The sequence below is a fragment of the Brachyhypopomus gauderio genome, chromosome 15, assembly GCF_052324685.1.
Source record: "Brachyhypopomus gauderio isolate BG-103 chromosome 15, BGAUD_0.2, whole genome shotgun sequence".
NCBI lineage: Eukaryota > Metazoa > Chordata > Actinopteri > Gymnotiformes > Hypopomidae > Brachyhypopomus > Brachyhypopomus gauderio.
The window spans coordinates 2,639,216-2,663,189 of NC_135225.1; the positions used below are offsets into that span (position 1 = coordinate 2,639,216).

Sequence of the window (23,974 nt, forward strand, 5' to 3'; positions counted from 1 at the left end):
ACAAAAGTTGCCTTTACAAGTTTACAAGATGAGGGCGAGTCCTGCAATAACGTCTAGATTCAATACAGTCATATTGGGACATTGGGACATTGAGAATAGCTTGTGAATTGATTGTTTGCACACAAAGAAACAAAGGTGGGAAAATGGCACTTGGTCACAGATATGTGGTTATATGATTGAGCATAAGAACAGGAGGTTGGGCAACATGATAAGCTCATTTTTGAAAGCCAATTTCCCTCGCCCTGCTGGAGAGGACTGATCCCACACCCACCGGGTTGCAAAGGTTAATGACAACCAAACCACTGTGGATCACTGTAGCTTGATTGCTCCATTTATAACTTTCTGTGCAGAATAACAATAAGAGCGTGGAGAGCTGCACTGTTGGCTTTGGGAAGCCGGCAAAACGTTAGCACAGAGGTCTTACTTTTGAGCTTTCATCTGGCCTTTCAAATACCAGCTTTCCTCAACAATACTGCAGACATGAAGTTTAACTCCAAATTCTATTTGAACTTAAGAAAAAAAATCTCTTGAAAGACACGTGTTCCTGCGGTAAGCCCCTCTGCCAGGGGGAGGATCTGAAAACCAGTCATTTTGTTTCTTTTTCTACCGTCTGCTCCAAGGATGTACCAGACAGCTACATTGGTTTAACAGCTATGTGAAGCCCTCAGTGGGTCTTATTGATAAAAACAGAAAGAAGAGCCATTGAAAGCCACCCACAGTCACCCGGACAACACCACGGCAGACATAAGTGAGCAATTCAAAAAATAAATTTAATTTCACCTTTTGAAGTTCGGCGCTAGACCCACACTGGCGGCTCAAACCTCAAACACGCGGCCTCCAATTTGTGTTGCTCCATTTGTTCTCGGGAGCGGTGTTTTTCATTATTCCGAAGAGGGGAAAAAAAGACATCAATTAAAAATGTCTGAACGATTCCAAAAAGAAAAAAAAGACATCAGTAAAATGTTTGGTTCATTAGAAGTTCCTTATTTTCAGAAGAAGCGAATTGGAGGATGTAAAAGAAAAACACAGGAAGTAACTAACTACAGAATTGTTTCCATACAAGAGGAGGAAGCCATGCATGTTGCTTTTAAGAAATGCAAATGGCTAGCACGTTAGCTAAACCAGAACATTCAGAATCTGTAGGTCTGGGAACATATGGAGATCGTACACCAATCGCTTAGAATTGAATGACTGGGGTAGGCAATCTAACATCCAAATACAAAATAATAAAACACTGAAGTAGAAAATGAGGACACATTAAAACCCAATCTAAATGTGATTCATTTGGGCTACGAAAAATATTCACCTATTAGCGCAGAATCATCAGTCAACTAAATAACAAATTTCACAGTTGACGCAGATCCAAGCGTGCAGAGACATTCGCTATGATTTCTGCAATAATTGTATTTGTGGGTTTCTAGCCAGTGGTTCCAACCCAGAGGTTTTTAAAAACTTTTTCCTCTGTAGTAATCAGCTATGTTAAAGTATTAACTCTCCTCAGCTAAGTCCATTTTCATATTTGGCCTGAGGACCTGTACCCATAAAGTATTAAAATACATTTCTGTTTATGTTTTGAACTCATTTGTGCAAATATTTATGCATGTATAAAATGGTGCTGTGCAGTGTTTGGAGAGTAAATGCCTTAGACCACACGTGTCCACTGAACATGTCTCACATATCCCAAGTGCCAAATAACTTCTAGGAAATGGCATCAGTCATTTCTATTCCGTGAAGATGTGCTGACTAACTCTCCAAAATTCACTGACTCACTCACTGACTCTTTATGCTGAGAGACTGGGGAGAAGATTATAAGGATAGTATTATAGGATAGTAGCACATTGCTCTTAATATCTCTTAATCTCATTGTTGTACCTTGAACATCTGCAAAGATGCACAGACTACGATCCTGTAGTCCTGTAGCAGCCAGGTTACAATAACACCCCAGAAACCACGTTCCCTTGGGCTGAAACTGGCAGCCTAAAGTAAGACCACTCATACTTTTTATTAAAAGTATTAAAAACCAGTTCTATTTTATACAGGTTAAGAAAACATACTTGTGCAAATCCTTGTTCTCATTATGCTGTATGACTACATTATGGTGACTAGGGGTCTATTATTTGAAACTTTGCAATATATTCCACCTGTGTGGTAGGGTTTCTAGTGTGGTAGGTGTGGTAAGCCAGTGTGGCAGGGTGTGGTAGGTGTGGTAAGTGTAGTAAGCCAGTGTGGTAGGGTTTCTGGTGTGGTAGGGTGTAGTAGGTGTGTAAGTGTGGTAAGCCAGTGTGGTAGGGTTTCTGGTGTGGTAGGGTGTAATATGTGTGGTAAGTGTGGTAAGCCAGTGTGGTAGGGTTTCTTTCAGCTTTAGTGTGGACACTGCACACACCACCTGACCCAGCACATTATATAGTAGTGGGAGCAAGAATCATTATTTTAGAAGAATTCCACACTGAAGAATTACTATTACTCCAACCCTCCCACCCTCCAAAAATCAAGCATTACTCAGTGCTAAATATGAAACCTTATCAGAAGGCAGAGGCTTTTATTTTGGAAGAAAGGAACATTACTTGCCATGCCAACAACTGGCCCTGCCAGGCACATCTCTGTTAGCAGTCACACTGCTGTTATCTGCTCTAGCGTTTTAGATGGGAAAGTGACAGAGGAACGACAGGTTGTCAGTCATTGCCAAGAACTTCACTGAAACTTTCTGTTCAGTTGTCCTGAAAGTCCCACACTGCCCCCTAATGGCGGCGCGGACACTGAGACAGGGTGTTCAGCTTGATACACACAGACAGAAACAAAATGTTTATCGTCACATTTATTAGATTCTGAACCTTACTACTTGGTATGAAGTGTTACCCTGGTAACTGTGCTTCCAAAGGGATATTCCCAAGAAGACCAAAAGACCACAAAACAGTGCCACCCACTGGCTCCCCTGACAACAGCGCACAAGTAGAAGTTCAAACACACATCAAGATGGTTTTTCCCCATAGCACTCTCACTCGAATACACACACAGACACTCATTCAATTCATGAGACTTAAATCCAAATTTGTTGAGTCATGAAACTCATATCTAATTTCTTCTGAATGCTAGGTATATATTTAGATATATATTTTGAGATTGGATTTCTGTATGGCTTAAAATCATATGGCTTGACCAAGTGGCAAATAGATTGTTTTAAAATGTGATATACCCCAGAATGATCGTTTTATCCAGGGTCATCTGACCCAGCATCAGAGGTGCTGTCGTCTGAGCCTATTGACAGTATTTCAGCCCAAGATCTCAGCAGCCATCTTACAAAACATTAGAAGCCAGTGATGAAACTCTTCTCAAAATATCCTTATTTTTAAATTTACATTAACAACATTCTCAAGTCCAGATGTGTCATTTGCTCATGTAGCCGGACAGCTCTTTGTCCATATTTTGTGCAAAGCGGTGATTAAGGAAGAGGAGTTGACCGTGAGGTAGAAGTCTGTGAAGCACCGCATCCACTCTGTCACTCTTTAGCAGCACCTGAGAACGACAGCTCGGTCAGTTCAGTCCATGAGAAAGGGTTTTAACAGAATAAGCCAACGAGTGGTTCAGTACCACTCTGGACACTAATAAAAGGGGTTTGGTGGACGTTGTTGTTGTGCCCATCAACACTGATGGGCAGTTTTTAGATCACACAACCCAGGTTCATACATAGATAATATTTAACCTTCATTCAAAGGCAACACATCTGTAGCTACCACTCACAAGTCTGAATCATGACTGAATGTAAACCAGATACATTAGATCTGACATACTCCAAACTCATATTCAATATCAGTGTTGCTCCAATTCAGGTAATGTTGCATTACTCGGTCAAATGTATATATTCTCTTTGTATTAATCTGTCAAAAAGAATCCTTTGAGCAAAAGTGAGACTGTATTTGGTGTGACTTGCACTCATTTTGACCAGACGAATAGCATCAGCATTCCAGCATTTAGGTCCTCGCACCACACACACACACACACACACACACTCACCTCACTGCCAGATCCCAGCAGACGGAGTTCCTCCAGGCAGTGGCGGGCGAGCTTGTGCAGAGTCCCTTCAGCGAGTAGCAGGTTCTCGTGTGGCTGACACACCAGAGTGAAGGCTACAGCCTGCACCCCCAACCACAGAGCAACACTCGGCCCAGCAAACGGCTCCCCGCGGCCCAGAGACACCACTCCGCAATCAGCCTCGCCAAGAGCCGCGGACTCCTCCCCGAGAGCAGCCTCCACGCTCACGCTGCCCGACGCCTCCCGGCTCAGACACACGGCACTCCTCACCTGTCTGTATGAGATAGATAGAGAGATAGAGAAAGAGAAATAGAGATAGATAGATACTTTATTGATCCCAGAGGGAAATTCTTGACTTCCAGTAGCAGGTCGACAGAGCACACAGGGTTATAAAGGAAATAAATATACAGTAAGCATAAAGAATAAAAATAAAGGTCAATAATAAAATAAAATAGACTTCTAGGGTGCCTATGTTAGGAGGTAGTGCGGTTGGCTACTAAGTGGATGTGCAGATTGTGAAGCTGACTGATGCCAGCCATGCAGATAGTGCAGTGTGAAGGTGTAAGAGAAAAAGGGGGATTGAAGCAAAGATAGTGAGTCTGCGCCTCTCAAAAACAGAGATTCATATGTAAAAAGGTCTGGGTTTAAAGACTGTACCTGGCCACCGCGCTCAGTCTCTCCTTCTGAGACAGGCGCCGCCGCTCGGGGCTTAACTCACGGCCCGCGGCGCCCAGCACCACCGCCTCCGCTCCGAACACGCGCGAATACAGAACCCGACTCTCTCCTCCATCAGAGAGGGCAGCCACGGGACACACGGTGTGGATCAGGAAACAGACGACCATGTCTGGCGGAGGAGCTGGAGCGCGCACTGGTTCACATGGACATCATCCACACAACCAGTAACACAAACCAGTTCCGTGTTTAGTCATGTGACCTCGAACTGGCTCCGTGCAATATACATGTGAACACTAGATGGCGCTCCAGGGTCAAACACAAACGGGACGCGCAGACAATAGCTGACGTGTTTGGACTCCAGTAGTGAGTCAAACAGCACATAAAAACTGGTAAAAATACAGTAAAACTATATCTAATAAACCCGACAAACAATACTATTCCTATTTCTAAAATCTCTCTCCATCGAGTTGACTTACTAAAGACGCATTTGAGAAAAGGTGAATCCAGTGCGCGTTGTGTACCCTTTAGTTACTGTTAATAATGCATCCTTCATTTAAAATGTAATCACTTTTGTAATATTATATATTTGCACTAGATCGCCAGTGCACCAACAATGACGGTAGTGACGCTGAAGTCTCTGTCTGCTCTTGGTGGTGAAAACTGCAGCCCTGTGTGATATCTCTCGTTGCTTAAGATAATCAGTCTGCCTCAGTTGTAACGTGTGCACAAGCACGAAAAGCCAAGACCAAACAGACGAGACATCTGTCACTTAACAGCTGCTTGGCATGTTAACTAACACAGGACCCACCCTCCCCCAACTCTGAGTGAGCCCTCCCTCACACACACACACACACACACACACACACACACACACACACACACACACACACACATAGCAGCACACACACCAGCACACACACCACCTCCACCCCCTATTCTCATCTGGGGGAAGAGAAGAGGCTTAAAACTCTTTATTTAGGAAAATGGGTTTATTTGTAAAGTAGAAGCAGTCAAATCATTTGACTAGTAGACACAGGTTTCAACTACACCCTTTAACCTTTCATCCTATATGCCGGGATATATTTCATGTCACCATGTGCAGTTTCCCTTTTAAAAAGTTTGTGGTCCGTTTATTAGCCCACACAGTACAGAATAAACGCAGTCCAGTAATGAATGAAAACACCTGGACCATTGGTAAAGAGGTCCTTTGCATAGCTGCTCCCAAGAAGTAGAAAATACTCAACTACAGAGACACAATACCCCAGTGTTGAATAAGGACTCTCCTTCAACTCAGAGGGCTTGCTTCTTAATGTTTTCATCCCCACAATTAAAATACACAGAAAAGTGAAAGGGTTGGTCAACATAATCTACAGCCATGTAGCCACTTAAGTTGGAAACTCTTTTCTGATGGTGAATCCGAGTTCCTCTAAAGCTCGCTGTCAGCTGTTTAAGAACAGGATGTGGTTATTGTGATAGCATATAGTTCCTACCCATAACAACGAATGACTGTAAAGCACCTGACTTTAAATTCAGATGCCCTCTGAAAAACAGACATATTCACAGAATAGTATGTATTGGATCAAGTCTTACTCAACAAAGATGTGCTCCTTAGGGATTATTATACTAAACGTACATTTACAAATTATCCAAAGAGATATTGTCATATATTGTCAACGACCCTGTTTGCAAAAATGCTACTTATTAGATAAAAGTGACAATTTTACCATACTACAAAAACATCAGTATTTTAGATCTTTGGTAATGGTATTATAGTTGCTATTACAATCAAATGAACAAAATAGTTGCATGCCATAGAAAGACTTGCTTTGCAAACTCTGTAGTTTTATGGCCTTCATGGTCATTAAACCTTTTTGGACATTCTAAACACAGCAGCACACACAAATAAGTGATAGCTGATCGTCACTTCACTAATTGTAAAAGGTTAACCAAGCACTACAAATGAGAATTTCCTTTTGAAACTTAAAGTCTATAACAAAGCCACATTTTTTGCTGACCTCTATTAATCTAATTTTATGTTGCTAGTCAGAAGTTGAACATCAGTTTTAGTCTTTACAGTCAGTGTAGACAGGTTTGCTTTCTTTGTTCATGAGAGCGGGTCTTGCGTTTCCCTGCAGGAGCTGATACTTGGAGGAGTGCCAGTAGTTGCTCAGCCACTCCCTGCAGCTCACGCTCCTCACGTGTGAAGCGCCACGTGACTCACATTCAGCTACACAAAACCAGCTGCTCTGGCCTCAGTTCAGTCCTTCATTTGCATTAGCCAAAGCAAATGTTGGAACATTTCAAGTTGGGACTCATTTCTCTTCCTCTCCAAGCCCACACAATTCTGGTGCCACAGCACGTGAGCGGTAAGCGCTCGCCCCTCCCCAACAGCTCAGAGCGTTTGGAATGCGTCCGGGCATGTGTCTGAAGGGACCTACCCACACTCGAGGCCCAGCATGGCGGGACAATTTGAAAAGAGAAAACAGGGACAGTCTGACACAGGCGGTTTGAGCTTGAAGACGTTTATTCCCCCTCCCTCTCCCACGCATCAACTACACTGTTGCAGCATGGCAGCTGGGTTCTCACACAGACTCAAACTTGGCCAAAGATCTGACTCAGTACAGCCATTTACACACACACAAAAAGGTTACACATTCACACATTTAGGCAAAGGGGATGGATAAAACTCATTTAAAAATAAAAAATAAAACAAAAACAGACCCACCCCCCTCAAAAAATCTGATGCAGGTTTTATTGCTGAGCACTTTGTGAACACTGAGGTCATCACCGCTGACCAGCAGCAAGCAGTTGGGCCGGTGTGCTCCGAGGGTGTGTGCAGACGGGGGCACACACACTCCAGGAGATGCAGACAGCTGCTCCCCTTACACACTTCATAATGAAGCATCAGCAGAGGGGGTGGGGGGGGGACATTCAGAGCAGAGCACACATTCACTTTAGTTGTCGACACCAAATATCCTGCTGGGTGAACCAACCCCCGTGATCAGTAACGCAAGATTGTGATTGGGAGACCAAAGACCAAATATGGAAGCGTCACACCACCATCTGAACCACACACTGCATTCTTGCCCCCACCCAAAAAAATAAAAAATAAAAAACCCCAAAACACCACCCAGACTAGTAAGCCAGATTTTACTGTATAAAAGCTTTACCAAAACAATTTAAAATCTTAATAACCAATATTAACCTATACATTATGGGAACACATAATTGTAAAGGGGCAATTAAACAGTGTATGGGTTTTATACCATTAATACCACTACTATTGATAAAATTAATTACTCATCATTGCAAAAAAAGCACTTGGCTCAGACCCAAAACAGCAGGGAATGGTAACTGGAAGGGGAGAAGGTGCCGTCTCCTCCATACAAATCAAAAAGTGCTTTAAGGCCTGTAAGCAAACAACTTGGGGAGTCGGGGTCACTGGGGAGGCAGTAACGTGTTTGAGCAGCAGTGTGTGGTTGAGAAGCAGCAGCAGCAGCGTGTCGTCGCTCTGCTGAGAACTGAAGGGGCTCCACAATAACGCTGTGCTGCATTAAAACGGGTCATCGGGTCGAACAGATCATCCAAAAGAGAAACACGGTGGTCACGTGGGTCGTCTCCCCACCTCTCCTCAGGTCGGGGACGTCAGGGCAGTGAGTGAGCGAGTTGAAATGCTGAACCCGAGGAGCCGTGCTCACGCCTCACAGCTTCTTCAGACGGCTGTACATGTCTCTCTTGCTGCGTTCGCCTGCCCACGTGCGGCTCTTAAGACGAAACTTCCTCAGGTCCTCCTTAAAGTCCTCGTGATGCATCGGTCTGTAGTCCTGGGGCTCACACACCGCCTGCACACGAGACAGTCACGGAAATCGACGGACACGTGTTAAAAAGAATCCTAAACACCTTCTTAAACTACAAATACAAAAAACTGAGACCGAATTACTACACCTTATGTAGGGGGAAGAACTCCTTGTAGCCTCCTTTTAGTACATAGAGTTCGGGATAATGGAGGTGGGGGTACTCGTTCAGAACGCGATCCCTCTCACGAACAAAGCGACACATTCGCGGTCCGCGCTCGGACGAAAACTCGCAGTGGAACACCAGCAGCACACGCTTGTCGGGACACCTGGTGAGGACGGGCCGCCTGAAGAAACGCTCTTCAACCTGCTCCTCCTGATGCAGGTTCAGCGCCCCCTTGCAGAACGGAAGACACAACGGTCAAGGTCCAGCTCCCTGCGTGTGGAACGACTCACCCAGCGAGGAGCACCAGCCTCACCCTGATGTGTCCGCCCTCGAACTCGTACGGGTAGCGGCAATCGATGACGAAGAGTCTGTCCACCAGGTCGCTGAACTGACCGGTCATTGCAGCAACCATCTGAGAGCAGGAGAGAGGGACGTTATTGCAGGTCAGGAAGGCAGATGAAGCCCAAGAATGATCACGAAAGCGGCGAGCATTTACACTTACAATTTCTGAGGTGATGTATTTCAGGTCTTGGTGTTTGCCGTCGACCGTGGGCAGAGCTGGGGGCTGCAGAACAACAAAACCTTCATGACTCCACACAGACGCTACCGCGGAAAACTGAAAACGGTCTGCCTCTCACAAACTTACCTTGGTAAAATCTCCTATTACATTATTGGGGTCTGTGTCCATCAGTCTCTCGATTTCTGAGTGATTAAAGGATTTTGAGCGCTGCACCTGCAACAAGAGATGGGGAGAGTCACGCCATGCTGGCTGAGACGGCCCTGGCTGGGGTGGGTTATTCCGGGCTGGCACTAACCTGTTGGGGAACAGAATCTTCTTGCTCCATGGTTGTGACATGAGAGCCAGCCACGCTGCGCCTCCTCTTCACCCGGACGGGGGTGTTCTCATCACGGGGCCTGTCGTGCCTCTTGACCGGGGCCCGTCCACCCGTGGGCATCGAGGGGGACCGGAAGAGTCCTCGCGGCCGACACCGAACGGGCTGGAAATTGTAATGCAGACTTAACTCCTCCAGCTCCAAACATCACATAAAAACAAACTCGAACGGGCAAGAGGTACAGGAAGAAGGTTCAGAAGCTGAAACCTACCGAGCCGACGGTGTCCACGCTTTGATCAGCCACCAGCGGAGCCGTGAGGAGACTGGCCAGGCCCATAGGAACCTCAGAATCCGACTGAGAGTGAGAATACAAGAGAGGGGGAGGAAGGGAAATTAAATAAATCAGTATTTAATACAAAGCAGCTAACCAGCAGTATGAAATAAAATCATAAAGAGTTTATATTTTCCATCACTTCAGTGCATCTCACCTCCACATCATCGAGAACATCCAAGAAGCCGTCGTCGTCGTCATCGTCAATGTGATGGCTGGAGAGCGATGGCCGTCGCAGGACAAAGGGGCTGTCTGCGTCCGGTGAAGCAAGCTGATTGGACGAAGGCGGGGAAAGCTGTGGGGTAGAGTGTCAAGAGTTCATTCCAAACCATGGCCACCTGTACTCGACGGCACGGACGAGCCCATGAGGAAGTGAGTGTTTCACCATTAGAGCAGGAGCAGAGCTGGGACGGCAAGCGAACGGGTCCCTCGTCTCCCCACCGGAGCGCAGCCGACAGCGAGACACAGGCTGGGTGGGCTTCTTGAACTCAAAGCGTGCCTAGATAACATGACTAAATGTTAGACAGACCCCAATACGCCTTCCAGACGCTCAAACGTAAACCACATCAAAGCACCACGCGCCCCCTCGCTACCTCATGTAAGTTCTCTTTGTTGTCCAAGCTGGGCGTCTGACTGAAGACTCCATAGCGCTGTAGATCAGTATCTTTACTCTTCAGATCGGGACTGTGACCCAACAGCTGCAGCTAGAAGAAGCAAGAGTCAAAGAATCAAAGACGGGTCACAGCAGGGTTGGCTGGGTGCTGACACCAGATCAGATAAGTGGTACAGTACACCACAAAAGAATGGCACCAGTCAGAATCATGCTCACAGACCACTTACCGGTAGAGAGTTTATCCTGCGAATAGGCATCTTTCTACAAAGACAAAAACAATTTAAGTGAGTTCCAATGAATGCCATATAGATACTGGCCTAACTTCAGATGAAGTACACAATAACTTACTCATTGATCACTCTGGTCGCATTCAGAATGGCCCTCTCAAACCTACAAGACAAAGAAGAGACAGTCAAAAGCGTGACCAACTCTAGCCTGTTAAACACACAATGCGTTACAATTGACGTCGCACAGAATGATGCTCAAAAGAAACGAAACAACTTTATTTCCTACCACTGCAGCCTTCACGATGCCTCACAGGCTACACTGCCCACCTGTATGCTAAAGAGCTCCTAGAGGGGGGAATGGAGATCGCAGGCCTTCTAATCTGCCATATGCCCACACGACGCTAACCCCCCCACAGCAAACCCCCTTTGACAGAAGAGCGAGACTGAATGGTGTTTTGGGGGTGGGGGGAGTGAGTCTTTCATAGCAAAGGAAAGGAGAGAATTAGTGGGTTGAATGGGGACTGGGAGGAGGGAGGCCTTCATTCATTACCCTGACCCAGGCTAACAAGCACGCGCACGCACACACACAGCACTGCCCTATTCAAGAAGACCATGAAGTGTGCCAGTCCATACGCCCAACCCCCCACGGCAATGTGCAAAAAGACACACACAGATGCACACGCGCACACACGGGGAACAGAAGCAGCTGCTAGGCTGCCTGAAGGGTGAATGGACCTTCTCCAAAAGTGAATAGTCAGAAAAGCCCAACATCTCACACAAAAGGCAGATGTCCACGCCTGCACTCCCATAGAAAGTTGAGACACTGACTAGAGATAAACACCAAGGATACTGAACAGCTGTAGTCACAGAACACGTCTGCTCACATCTTCAGATGCCACAATCTCTTCAAACATATGCGACCGATTCGGTTTGGCCTCTACTGTAGTGACGATCCATTGTCAGAGGATACACAAATTAGATGACTAAACTGACAAATTATAACCAAATCATTTGATCATTATTTTATTATACAGAATTAACTCATCTGCAAAACTCCAAACCATGTGCATAGATTGCACAAGGGCAGTGATTATGTGGTTTATTCTCAGGGCTAGGTTTCCTGCATACACCCATCACAAGACGTCAGCAGTGTGAACTCACTTCTCTTCTGCATCCACTGGGTCCACGGGGCTGGGAGAGTCCATACCCAAACCTTTAAAAAGAAAGGGTGGAGAGATCAAATAAAGTAAACGTACTACACAGGAAGTCTTCTTAACTCTCACACGATCACCTGGCACGTCCCACGCGTGAGCAACACGACCCAGAGTCACACTACAGATAACGTGGACCCAAATGACCAGGGTCCAGCACAAGGAGCCGAGGCCCTTACCTGCATCAGATGAAGTGTCCGATTGAAACGAGGGCATCTTCAGAAAGGGCACGTCCTTCTTTCTTCTGGGTGTTTCACATTGTCTGAGGTTAAAAATTGAATTCAGTAGGGCTGATTTGTTTGCCTCGTGTACACATTTATTGCAGAAAACAGGAAGTAACCCAGCTGGGTAGCGCAGCTAGCTCGCCTAGAGGACACGGACCTCACAACTGGACCAGGGCCTGCGCCAACATTAATGCAGGTCGGCTAGCTAACTGGCTAACCGTTTAAACGTGCTTTTACTGCGGTAACTCACCCTCCGAGAACAGCCAAACTGTCCATGTTCAGTGTGAGGTTGGTAACCGGAGACAGCACGGCAGCAGGCCCGGGCGAGAACAGGTTCTTTATGCAGGGGGAGCCCCTGACGTCGAGCTCGGCCAAGGACGTCCTGGAAAGCCCGGGGATGGAGTCGGGCCTTGTGTTGGTCCGACCGCTGACAGGGCTGAACTCGTTCGCGAACGCGTCGGTTTCCATCTTTCCCCAAGATTTCACGGCAGGTCGAACGGCTGATGTTAACTGCAGACAAAATCCGACCAGATTTTTTTGTCTAAAAGGAGCGACCCGCCCGTCGGACAGACTAAAATCAACCGAGTCGAGGCCGCCGACCAGCTAAGCTAGCTCGCAACCGCAAACCGGGACTCTCATCAATTTATCCCGCTTGAAACGGACAGAGAAACGCCGCCGAACCTCTGCATGATGTCGTCGCCCGAAACTATTTAATAATAATATATAAATATATAAATAAACTAATGAACCATCTCCTTCGAGCGTTCGTTGCCGGAGAGCTGCCGCCTCAGACGCACACTCTCCCCGACCGCACACACTCGATCTGAGGAGCCGAGACGCCGAACCAACTTATTTACGTTCAAAACAGGCCGCGCACGAGCGGCAATCCGACCGGCCAATGGGCAAACGCGACGCGTCTAATCTCTCCAATCATCGGCAGCTGCCTGCTTTTTTTTTCCTCCGCTGTGAACTTAAAAAGAAAAAAAAAACGTAGGCGGTCCAAAAACAATTACAGGCATCTCGTTTATCCAGTGAGAAAAGAGTTGTTGCGTGTAACTTTAGCCAATGACATGCTCGCGTTGACGTTTATGGGCGTTAGTGACGTTTTGCTTGGAAGATGCAGGGGAAGTTGTAGATTATTTTTCCCGCGGAACAATTCAAGAAGTCTCTTGGATACACCCACAACAACAACAGCCAATGGTAAAAAAGGCTATTGGTTGGAACGTATCTCAACTTGCTTGTAAGGATTGTAAATTGTTACAGTAACTAATTATTATAAATGCTACATGCGTTAGTTTCTTAAATATTTAAATGATTAGTATACGAAAAAATACATTACCATTTCGCCCCGCTAAATGTACTTTGAGCACACTGCTACACAGATACAGCTAGCTGCATTTACATTAACGTGTGATTAACTAACTCCACTTTCACATGATGAAATAAAGCCTGTGTGCGGTGCTTTAGAGCAACATAAAAATCTCTGAAATGATAGTTTACTCAAAAGTAAATGATTTAGTCAATAATAAACTTTGGACTAACTAGAGACCTTCGGTGAAATATAACAGCTCTGTCTGTAGTTATTTTACATGTAGGCCTATGTTAATGCTAACAGGTCTTTATGCTCCATTCCTAACAAAGACTCACACCAAAACCCTTTATACATGACCCTCTCGGAAGCATCTGACACATAGCTATGGTCATTTGATCATTGTCCTGCAAACTACATCTGATAGTTTATGTAGACTACATATACAGGACACACATAACATTTATAATAAAGCAATATTTGCATTTCAGTGTTGTGCCTTTTCAGGACCTCTGACAAGTATGGGCACTGAGGTGGGACACTCTACTAATTAGGTTTTTCTATATCAATTGTTATTCATGAGGCAAAGGCAGGTATAGCTGGCAATAAAAGAAATGGACAGATACCCCTCTCTCAAATAGAAACCATGGGGGTGGAGGGAGGGGGTGACACAAAGGAGAAAGAATGACAATATAAAAGAGTTCATGCGTTGTACTTTGAACTGTTATATTCACCTGTAGTCATAAATTATTGTGTACGAAGTGAATGTCATTGAAACTCTTCCCACTCCCCATCTTACAAGGAAACCCCACTGTTTCTATACATCCTAGCAACCCCCCCGGTCACCTACAACACGTCTGCCCCTTTTGGCCGAGCTCCCTCCAATTTCACTTACAAAGGAGCCATGAATGATGGGGGAGCGTAGGACAGAGTTAAGCACTGCCTGTCTCATGCACACTCCTGTGATGTAGGTCTACTGCTGCTGGGGCAGCTCCTCCTGCCCCTTTGCCCATATGTACACTACACCGCATTAGCCAGTTTCCTGCTGTTACGTTTTCCTGAAGCCATTAGATAATGTCTGTCTGTTTCTGTTCAGCGTTCCATAAACTGAACTACACTGCCAGAACAGACACCTTAATAACAAAAAATCAACTGAAATTAAATGTAGTTTCTGGTAATCAATGTATCAAACCTCCACCACAACAATGTAGTGTGTGAGTAAGGCTACATGATGTTAGCACTGCTGTTTATCAGGTTCCTACAGGAGGAGCTTTATCTGTTCTACAATGTTAGTGTACATTTAAACTAAAACAAAATGGCAGCCATTACTATCTTTGCTATCTGTTTTCTTACTGTATTCATAACTTTGCATTTTCAGACACAGCAGAGATGGATTATTACACAAACTCCACAAAATGTGGACATTCTATATAGGCAGTTTCAGTTCAGATTTGATTAATGTTGCTTAGAATATCCTGCAAATTTATTCTTAAATTTGAATGTAATTCCCCTCAAACTTAAATGTCTTCCAGAGAAACCCATGTTCACTAAAACCCTACAAAGAAAGTTTGCTTTTGTGGAAGATTATCAAAAAAACAACTATCATGCAAAGCTGACAGCAGAAAAACATATATTTATGCTGTGAAGAAACAATTATAAACCCTTAGAATTTTAATGGTCCGTCACTGGAACAAGATATGCGAGGGAACATATTTCACATTTCAGTAATGCTCATAACAAAGTAATGTAATCATAAACTGGATAAACTGGTCCTCAGTAAAGGACTTCCAGAGGCAGACTCAGGCCTGCTATATGAAGAACTTATGCTTACATGCAGTAATGTGATGTTAGGGTTCACGTCAGACTGGCATGCTTGGTCAGGAAGTGGGAACTTGAGATTCTGCTCTAGCAATTGATAAGTATCTCTGATACTGTTCACAAAATAAAACATTGATAAAAACGACTACTACGATAGCTATATTTAAAATTATTTAAAAGGAAACATAGCATGTAATGGTAAGCATATGGCTCTGATAATAATTCTCCTATAATAATTACATAAGTCTGAAGATGTATGTTCTTGGGTAGTTCTGGATTAAATTGGGCTAAATTGGGGGTATTTTGTCAGGTAGCAATGTTTTTTAATTACTTCATAATCTTTACCATATATTATTCCATGTAAACAAAAATGATTTACCTAAAACTTAAGTCTATGTACACTGGGATGGAATCAGCACAATGGTTTATGAATGTATTATGTATGTGCACTGACCCATTAGCAATGTCTGTAGGGTATAATGAACTTCCTGGCTGGGGTGTAAAGTGGCGCTCAATACACCCCCATCCAAAGAGAGGAGACGGGTGGTGAGAAAGTGCTACCCTCCCCAGCAAATGACACCCGAGCTCAGGTCACATCTAGCAGGGAACTGCCTCCACACCCAAATGCACACTTAGACAGAGATTATACTGGTCATTTACACCTTTGTAGTGAGAGAGTGTGTGTGTGTGGGGGTGTGTGTGTGTGAGACAGAGAGATAGAGAGAGAGAGAAAGGGATACACACAGAGATAGGTTGCCTATGAATAATGTTTATTTCAGGTAAAGTAACCCAATGTTTGCATAAATTAACAAAAGACAATGTAAAGCCTTTAAAAACACAAAATAGTTTGTTTTTAAAGGTCTACATGTGAGAGTTTTTTATTTTAATACCATACATCATTAAATTCCTTTCTAAATGTCAAAGTCAAATTATATTAGTTGCTCTGTTTCTGTGTTCACTTGTAGTGCTTGCATTTTGCTGTAGTTTACTGGAGTTCGTGTCATTCTAACATGATTAAACCTTTGATGTGCACTTTTCATTCTTGACATTCACATTTTTGACAGGAGGTCTGTTTTTAAGCCATTTAACAGTGAATGAGAGCGTTAGCATGTCTCCAAGGTGGTGCTGTATTACTTTGTTGTTAACATTCACTGCAGTCAAGTCCACATTAAGCGGCATTTGGCCTCAGAGCCACGCCAGCCTAAAGGTCACGTCATTACCATACACATGGAGCCGAGGAGAGGAAACCCAGCACCCTTACATTTACATGTTTCCTGCAACTCTGACTGTGTTTAATCATAGGACCAAGAAAGCATCACTTTCAGTGCATGTACATTATATACTGAGTTATTGTTAACAGGGTTATAGTCTTAAACTAAACTATTCCTTATAGTCATGCATCATGTTTAAATCAAAACATTAGAACTTTGTTTAATCACCAAGCCAGTAAACAACTTAAACTGATTTGTTTACTTCCTGATATTCCTGTATACAGTGCTGCTTAAGTTTGTGAACCACCCAAACGTGGTCAATTTTTTCTAAATAAAAATCAAAACAAAGCTTATGAAATGAACATTGACATCTCAGGTTGAAAAAGCAGAATTTCAATATAAGGGACACAGAAAACATGCACATTCATTATTTATTCAGCAAACGTTATTTCCATCTCAAAACACAGAATGTACCAAGTGCAAAAGTTTGTGAACTTAATCAGCAGCTTGTGGGACTTCCATTTGCAGCCATTACATCAACCAAACGTCTTCTGTAACCACAAACGAGTGTCTCATCTGCTTTTGGGGATTTTTGCCCACTCATTCATGCAGAACTTCGCCAGGTGAGAGATGTTAGAGGAACATCAGGCATGTACCACCCGCTTCAGACCTTGCCACAGCATTTTTATGGGATTGGGGTCTGGACTTGACTTAAATTTTGGACTTATCTGTCCAGAGAATGGACTTCTCGAAAGCCTCTACTTTGTGCTCTCTGCCAAAGTTTAAATGGGCAACTTTGTTCTTTCTTGAGAGCAGAAGCTTCCTAATAGCAACTCTTCCATGAACACCATGTGTATTGATTTGTCGCCTGATTGTAGACACATGTACATTTATCCCAGATGCTTCCAGAAGGGTCTGCAACTTCCTGCAGGTGATGTGTGGGTTGGCCTTTACCTGAATTACTATTTTTCTGGTGCTTATTGGTGTCTGTGTTCATGGCCGTCCACGTCTGGGCAGAGTTGCGGTGATGCAGAGTGTCCTCCATTGGTAAACGATTTGTTTACAGTGGATGGATGGAGCTGGAATCTTTTGGAGATGGTCTTGTAGTTTTCCCCAGACTGATGGGCTGTCACCACCTTCTACCTGATGTTCTCAGCTGTCTCCGTCCCTCTTGTTGATCTGTGTGTTTTTCACCTCAGCCCTCTTATGGCTCAAGTAATTTCCCATGGATGTTTCATTTGATAGTCTACTTAACTGATTACCTGAGAACTCACATGACTTTCAGTCTTTTTCCTAATTGACTTTACCACTGCAGCTGTGGATCATTTACTTTTGCACAAGCCGTGGTGGTTTTAATAATACTGCCTTCTGTTTCACTTGTTCCTTTGTATGTTTTGAAACCTCAGTGATTTTATCAGTGTTTTATCTTAATCTCATCACTACATGGTAAAATATCAAATATTCTACTGTATGCATTTCATTTCTAGTTTTCAAAAGCTAATCTTTAATGCATCTATGCAAACAGCAAGTATCAATTAATGGAGCACTCCTACCCTTCCATGATATTTATGCAAAGTAAACAAAAAAGGTTATCATACATATCTGTGTTGTTTTCCTGGGTGAACCTTTGCCTAGCAAAGAACAGGGGCTGGAATCTATCAAAGAAGTGATTCCATTTTAGTTTAGGTCAGTTTTATTAATCACTGCTAGTGTGAGACTTCAAATGTGAGACTTCAAGGCAGGAAATGAGATTGTGGTTTTATGGTTTATGGTTTTAAGAACACATTTGAGACAACAGAGACACGTTCATTGGTCTTTTTGTACTTAGCCATGATTATGTTATTGTTGTTTGTTTTGTTTGGCACTGTCCAGATTTTAAATTGAGTGTGCTGTTCAAGATAATGTTGTATAATTCTGTTTTACATGATGTCTTTAAACAAATTAAAACTTTGAAATCACAATTTTCATTATGCCAGTAGTGTGGATGAATGCCAGCACTCAACATTTTCTGAAAAGAACAGAATGCTGTCACCTAGAGGTCAGAGGGAGGGAGGGAGGGAGGGAGAAAGAGAGGGAGGAACAGCTGTCCAAAGGGGGCCTGGGGCCAGATGGGCTGTCCGAGAGAGAGAGACCTTTCTGCCTTAGGCCGGAGTTCTGGTGGGAAACATGAAGGGCAATCAGTTGAAGACAGCACTGAGAGAAGAGGAGGAGTCTCCTGTGGAGGAAGGGCAAAACAGAGGTCAAAGTTCACAATACAGACCTGAGGGAGAGGTGGTGAAGGGAGAGAGAGAGAGAGAGAGAGAGAGAGATAGAAATACAGAAAGATATAAAAATATGTTCCTGAAAGAAAAATAACTGTATTTTTGTTCCTCATAAAGTGTCTATTTTAAATTCTGGCTAAGGTACTACAGTCTTATACAAATTATTGGACTGCTGAATGAAGAATAGGATTGCAAGTTAATTTGTATAGAATACAAATATAATTTAAAGTGCTTTACAGAAACAAGAATACAATTGGCCAGTAAAATAAAAATATGAAAAAGGTCAATAGATGTTGATTTAAACAGCATGACCTTGCTAAAACCTCACAATTTTTATTATAACAAAAATACCCCCCATAAACACACAGACACACATACGCACGCACACACACACAAAGATGTTCTAAGATTTGATCTGTGACATTTATCTTTTGACACCAACAGTAGCCTTTCTATTATTTGTCTAGATTTCAGAAGTGCTTGGCACTTTAAACAGTCCTGCGGGACATTAGTGGGTCATCAGTTCATATTAGCTGTTATGTCTGCGCACGGCTCCCTGACACACACACTGTGGTGAGAATTCTGCAGCTATATTTGCGTTTGCGTCTGATGTGCCGATCGCGAGTCTCTGTAGTGACCGGAGCTTTGGTGAACAAAGCACAACCTGGAGCTGGATCTGCTCCCGGGTGCCAGAAAAGATCTCAGAGCCGCGGGCGACCTCTCGGTTATTAATAATCCAAATCCCACTGCTCGCTCAATATTTCATCATGTCATTTGATGCTTCTGCTTAGTGAGAGAACAATCAACCATCTGGAGCCAGACAGTCATCACCTTTTCACATTAGGTGTCTCTGATAACACACCGTATCTCTGTGGAGTTGAACTTTCATCCACTCATGGCCCCAGAACTGTCGCAGAACTGTATCTCATACTAATAACTGATAAAGGATTATAGAAACATGTCAATTTAATACATTCACATAAGGCCCCTTTTCTGTAGGCCTTTTTGAAGTAGATCTACTTAAACTGATGTATCCTGGATGGATACGTAGGTGGTGTAGTCAGTGGGCCTGTCTGTGTTTGTGGTGTAGACTGATGTGAGGATGGATAAGTAGGCAGTGTGCCTGTCAGTGGACCTGTCTGTAGTTGTGGTGTAGACTGAGGCCTAACAGGCATTGCTGAGACAGCCTGTCAGACATTACAAAATATAGATCTTTATTTTCTGACCATAAACTTGAAACAATGATTATGAAGAAAGTGCTCAGTGCATTGCAGGGTGAAAGAAAGAATTAAAACATGAATACACGTCCCTGCACCTCTCCTAATCACACGCAGTCTGAATCTATCATCCTTGTCTTCAGTGTTATATGTGCACCAGTGACCCAACCTGCACCAGTGACCCGTCCTGCACCAGTGACCCGTCCTGCACCACGTCCGTCCCGCACCATGTGCACACACCAGAGGAGACACGGCCTACACACACCAGAGACACGTGAAGAACACAGAAGGAGATCAACACTGATAAATATAGAAGCACAACGAAGGAACAAATGATTCACACAAAGAGAGGAAGGGGAAGAGGAAAAAGTAACCAGTGGTTTTACAAAGCTGCCTGTGTGTGTGTGTGTGTGTGTGTGTGTGTGTGTGTGTGTGTGTGTGTGTGTGTGTGTGTGTGTGTGTGTGTGTGTGTGTGTGTGTATGTGTGTGTGTGTTTGCAGAAGCAGTGCAGAGAAGACAGAGAAGACTTCAGCTCAGGTTCTCCACGAGATGGGGCAGATTCAACTGTTTCCTAATGATACACACATACCTACAAAACTATTTGTATTTCCACAACCTCCCAACCATGAACAAACACTCAAAGACGTATTTTATTTATAGCAGGGAAGTGTGTATATAAGTGTGCGTGTGCGTGTGTGCGTGCGTGCGTGCGTGTGTGTGTGTGTGTGTGTGTGTGTGTATGATTGCTGTATGTTACTGGTGTCCATCTGTACTTTATGACTCGGTCAGACACAGAGGAAACCAGGAGATGAAAAGTTAATGATTGCACAAAAGAACAAACATAATGACAAAAGACCACACAGGAAGTATGCCCACGTAGCTGTTTTATTATCGCTGATGAAGGCATAAACAGGCAGTCTTATTTATCATAAAGTAAAGATGTTATTTATTTGATTGATTATTTGTTTATCTACGTGTTTATTTACGTGCAGGTTTGTTTATTCATCTGTTTTGGATTATTGGCTTATTTGTATAATGAGTCATTCATTGACGATAAATCAGGAGTCAGTCAGGTTTATTTCAAATAAATGGTCCATTCGTCACAAGCTGCCACCAGGTGTTCATATGTGGTATTGCACTAACAGTAATTTCTGACTGCTTAGTGGGCAAAGTACACCAATTCTAACGTTTTGATCTTGCTTCTTAAATGTTTCATTATGCAGCATGGTGGTTATACTTGTGATGCACCAAATAACACAAGAATAACATAAGATTTAACCAATAATAGTTGGTTAAATGACAGGCACACTGCCTACTTATCCATCCTCACCTCAGTTCACACCTCAGTTAATTGTAGAGTATGTTAATTTTATTTTAGTAAGTTTATCTTTATTCAGTATAATTTTATTCTATTCTATTTTTATTCTATTTGATCTAGTTTTATTTTATATTCGTTATCATAGAATTATCTGTCGGTATGTTAGCATTAGTACCGCAGCAATTTCCTAATGCTGTGAACCTCTTCACACATATGGCAATAAAAACCTTCTGATTCTGATTCTGATGGAGCTCATTATAAATTGTGGTATTTAGCTTTGTATTATTTAAGTTCTGTGTGATTTTATCCTAGTGTGCACAGTCATATGTCTTCCACAGTCTGTCGAGCTTCACAGAAGATTGATTTGACCACATCGTTCAGTGGGCCCTCATCTTTTACAGTCTTGCACTGTCATACACGACAGAGTGAAACGTTCAACCTTTCGAGGTCTCACGCCTCAATAAGGGACTGCTGGCCTTGAGACAGAGGGGCCCACGGCTTGTCGCAGTCTGAAGAAGAATAACCCAGTAGCTGATAGGAATCTGGTCTGGTTATCAGGAAGCTCTCTATCAGAAAAAGGGCTAAAGAGTGATTTTCTTACAGCTGAACGCGAGACAGTAACGGCAGGGGTAATAAAAGCCTCGTTCTGCTGAATCTGTGCATTAGCAGCCATTTCCATGAAAAGGTCTGACCGCAGTGTCATTATCAAGGACGTTATCACCTTCGTGCTCAATGAGAAATCCAACACCCCATGCACAGCAGCTGTAAATAACGCTGAGGTCAGCATCTGCAGACCCACGTATGGTCCAGCCACTGTGCATTTGACCCCAAACCTGCAGGAATTGCAACCAGTTGGATATGAGAACAGTAGCTGCAGTCCAAGCGCTGCCCAGTTAAGGCCTGCGTAAAAATGGTTGATACCACAACACAGAAAACGGTCTGGGCCCCTTGGGGCTCTAACCTCTCTGGCATAGGGTGCATATGAGCTGAATTAAACATGTCATGGAGAATTGAATAGTGAGAACTGTGATGTGCCAAGTCAGGGGAAAGTCCTGGCTAAAGCCAGCCGTTACTGTGTGAGGTGTAGCTTGATGCCACAGCACAGCCACTACCCAGAGGACACAGTTTACTTTATTTGGCGAGCGAATAATCAGAATCAGAATCAGAATCAGTTTTATTTTCCAGATGTATTATGCACATGAAAATACTGAAGTGAAAAGTGTCATTTATTTGTACTTTGTTTTTTTGGGGTTTTTTTTACAACTGCCATTGCAGCTTTAGATATATTAAATATTGAATGTGTACACAATGGAAAGGTCTGGAGAGACAAATAAAATATTTTGTTTCATAAGTTTATTTCTGTGTGCAATGGGCATTTTGGGACATATAGTTTCAGCAGGGCTGATACACATAATAGATGTGACTAGTTCAAGAACTGGAGTACTGTGTTGAGTACTAGATCATACACTATAGGCTGTAACAAGTGTCCATTGTGGTTGATGAAGGCCAAAGTCCTGTCCATGTGTCAGGTTATGCTGGTTTTGATGGCCCTAAGTTCTCCTCCTGAGTGCAAGGAGACTGTGTTGTGGGAGATCAGATTTCCAGCATGCTTCCTGACTCAGCTGTGGGATACATCCTGAACGGATAGCAGGTATTGATTACGAATTCAAAGGCAGACCACAGCAGGGAGACCGCAGAGGGAATGCTGATAAACACTACGGGCCCACCATCACATGAGCAACGCTGATATCTACAGAGGAGACGCTGAATCGACACCTCCAGTCTCATGGTTTCTCTTCCTAGAGCGCCCTCGTGTGGATGACTTGTGAAATAAATATACACCAAGCACAACAGCCTCTAAAGGTCGCAGAGCAGCAGAGGCTGAAACGAAGCATTAGCTCGACAGAGCCTGTGGCAAGTTCTTCTACTTGAGGGGCAGATCTGTGTTTACCTTGTGTTAAAGTGTGAGAAGCTATCCAGAATAGTCCCAGACACGTGACACTTAGCAAACGTCTGTCTCAAAACTAAAGCAGCATCACATTTCCAATATTGAATTCGCATGTGAGCTAAAACTAGACATTCTCAGGGAAGAGTAACCCAAACTCACATCCTGTTAACCACACAGCGTGCTGTGAGAAGACGGACATTTAGTAAGCCCATTTGAACCAAGCATGTGTCTCTAACCTACTACGTGTTTCCTGAAAGATCAGGCAATTTGGAGAAGTCACTGATCATGACTCAGTGTTAAACGTTTCGAGAGCAATGTGTTTAGAAATCAGGATATTTCAAAAAAGGACTTGATCAAATTAATGTTCTATATCCCACAATTTGTTGTAATTCAACCTTTAATATCCACTGTAGTCATGAAATATATTACAATAGATAAGTCTGGTTCATCGTTATAACGTATCTATTGTGTATCTATATTATGAATTTGTTTAAACTTACCACCAACACCCTGAGTCTAATCCCTACGGAAACACATGCTTGACGCTTGAGGGGAAAAAAGTCCATATAGTATTTCATTATGACTTAATATCTCATAATAATGACTTACAATCTCATAGTATTTCATAATTATGACTTAATATCTCATAATTATGAGTTAGCATCTCATTTCGTTATTAGTCTAATACGTCATAATTATGTGATTGTAAGTCATTATTACGAGTTAAGTCATATTTATGAGAGTAAGTCATAATTATGAGAAAGTAGTCATAATTATGAGATGAGTATT

The 23,974-nt window shown here is 43.4% G+C and overlaps 2 protein-coding genes across 2 annotated transcripts; both read right to left on the reverse strand.

The window, feature by feature from the left end:
- Positions 1–2,506: 2,506 nt before the first annotated feature.
- On the reverse strand, positions 2,507–5,365 carry ap5s1 (adaptor related protein complex 5 subunit sigma 1). The gene is made up of 3 exons (XM_076975103.1): positions 4,687–5,365; positions 4,012–4,303; positions 2,507–3,513 (listed from the first exon to the last, which is right to left on the reverse strand). Exons 1-3 carry the CDS (start codon positions 4,869–4,871, stop codon positions 3,385–3,387), a joined length of 606 nt encoding a protein of 201 aa, XP_076831218.1. The 5' UTR covers positions 4,872–5,365; the 3' UTR covers positions 2,507–3,384.
- A 1,845-nt stretch (positions 5,366–7,210) lies between these two features.
- Positions 7,211–13,020, reverse strand: cdc25b (cell division cycle 25B). Its single transcript, XM_076974773.1, has 15 exons — positions 12,354–13,020; positions 12,059–12,141; positions 11,830–11,881; positions 10,790–10,831; positions 10,669–10,702; positions 10,422–10,532; positions 10,214–10,327; positions 9,986–10,123; positions 9,769–9,852; positions 9,480–9,662; positions 9,311–9,397; positions 9,167–9,229; positions 8,978–9,076; positions 8,650–8,895; positions 7,211–8,546 (listed from the first exon to the last, which is right to left on the reverse strand). Exons 1-15 carry the CDS (start codon positions 12,569–12,571, stop codon positions 8,406–8,408), a joined length of 1,695 nt encoding a protein of 564 aa, XP_076830888.1. The 5' UTR covers positions 12,572–13,020; the 3' UTR covers positions 7,211–8,405.
- Between the last annotated feature and the right edge of the window lie 10,954 nt (positions 13,021–23,974).

Coding starts and splice junctions, on each gene's coding strand:
- ap5s1 (XM_076975103.1), bottom strand. CDS start 4,871: ATGGTCGTCTGTTTCCTGATCCACACCGTGTGTCCCGTGGCTGCCCTC. Junction 4,304..4,686: donor AGACTGAGCGCGGTGGCCAG/GTACAGTCTTTA, acceptor TATCTCATACAG/ACAGGTGAGGAGTGCCGTGT. Junction 3,514..4,011: donor TGCTGGGATCTGGCAGTGAG/GTGAGTGTGTGT, acceptor TGTCGTTCTCAG/GTGCTGCTAAAGAGTGACAG.
- cdc25b (XM_076974773.1), bottom strand. CDS start 12,571: ATGGAAACCGACGCGTTCGCGAACGAGTTCAGCCCTGTCAGCGGTCGG. Junction 12,142..12,353: donor AGTTTGGCTGTTCTCGGAGG/GTGAGTTACCGC, acceptor TTTTAACCTCAG/ACAATGTGAAACACCCAGAA. Junction 10,703..10,789: donor GCGACCAGAGTGATCAATGA/GTAAGTTATTGT, acceptor TTGTCTTTGTAG/AAAGATGCCTATTCGCAGGA.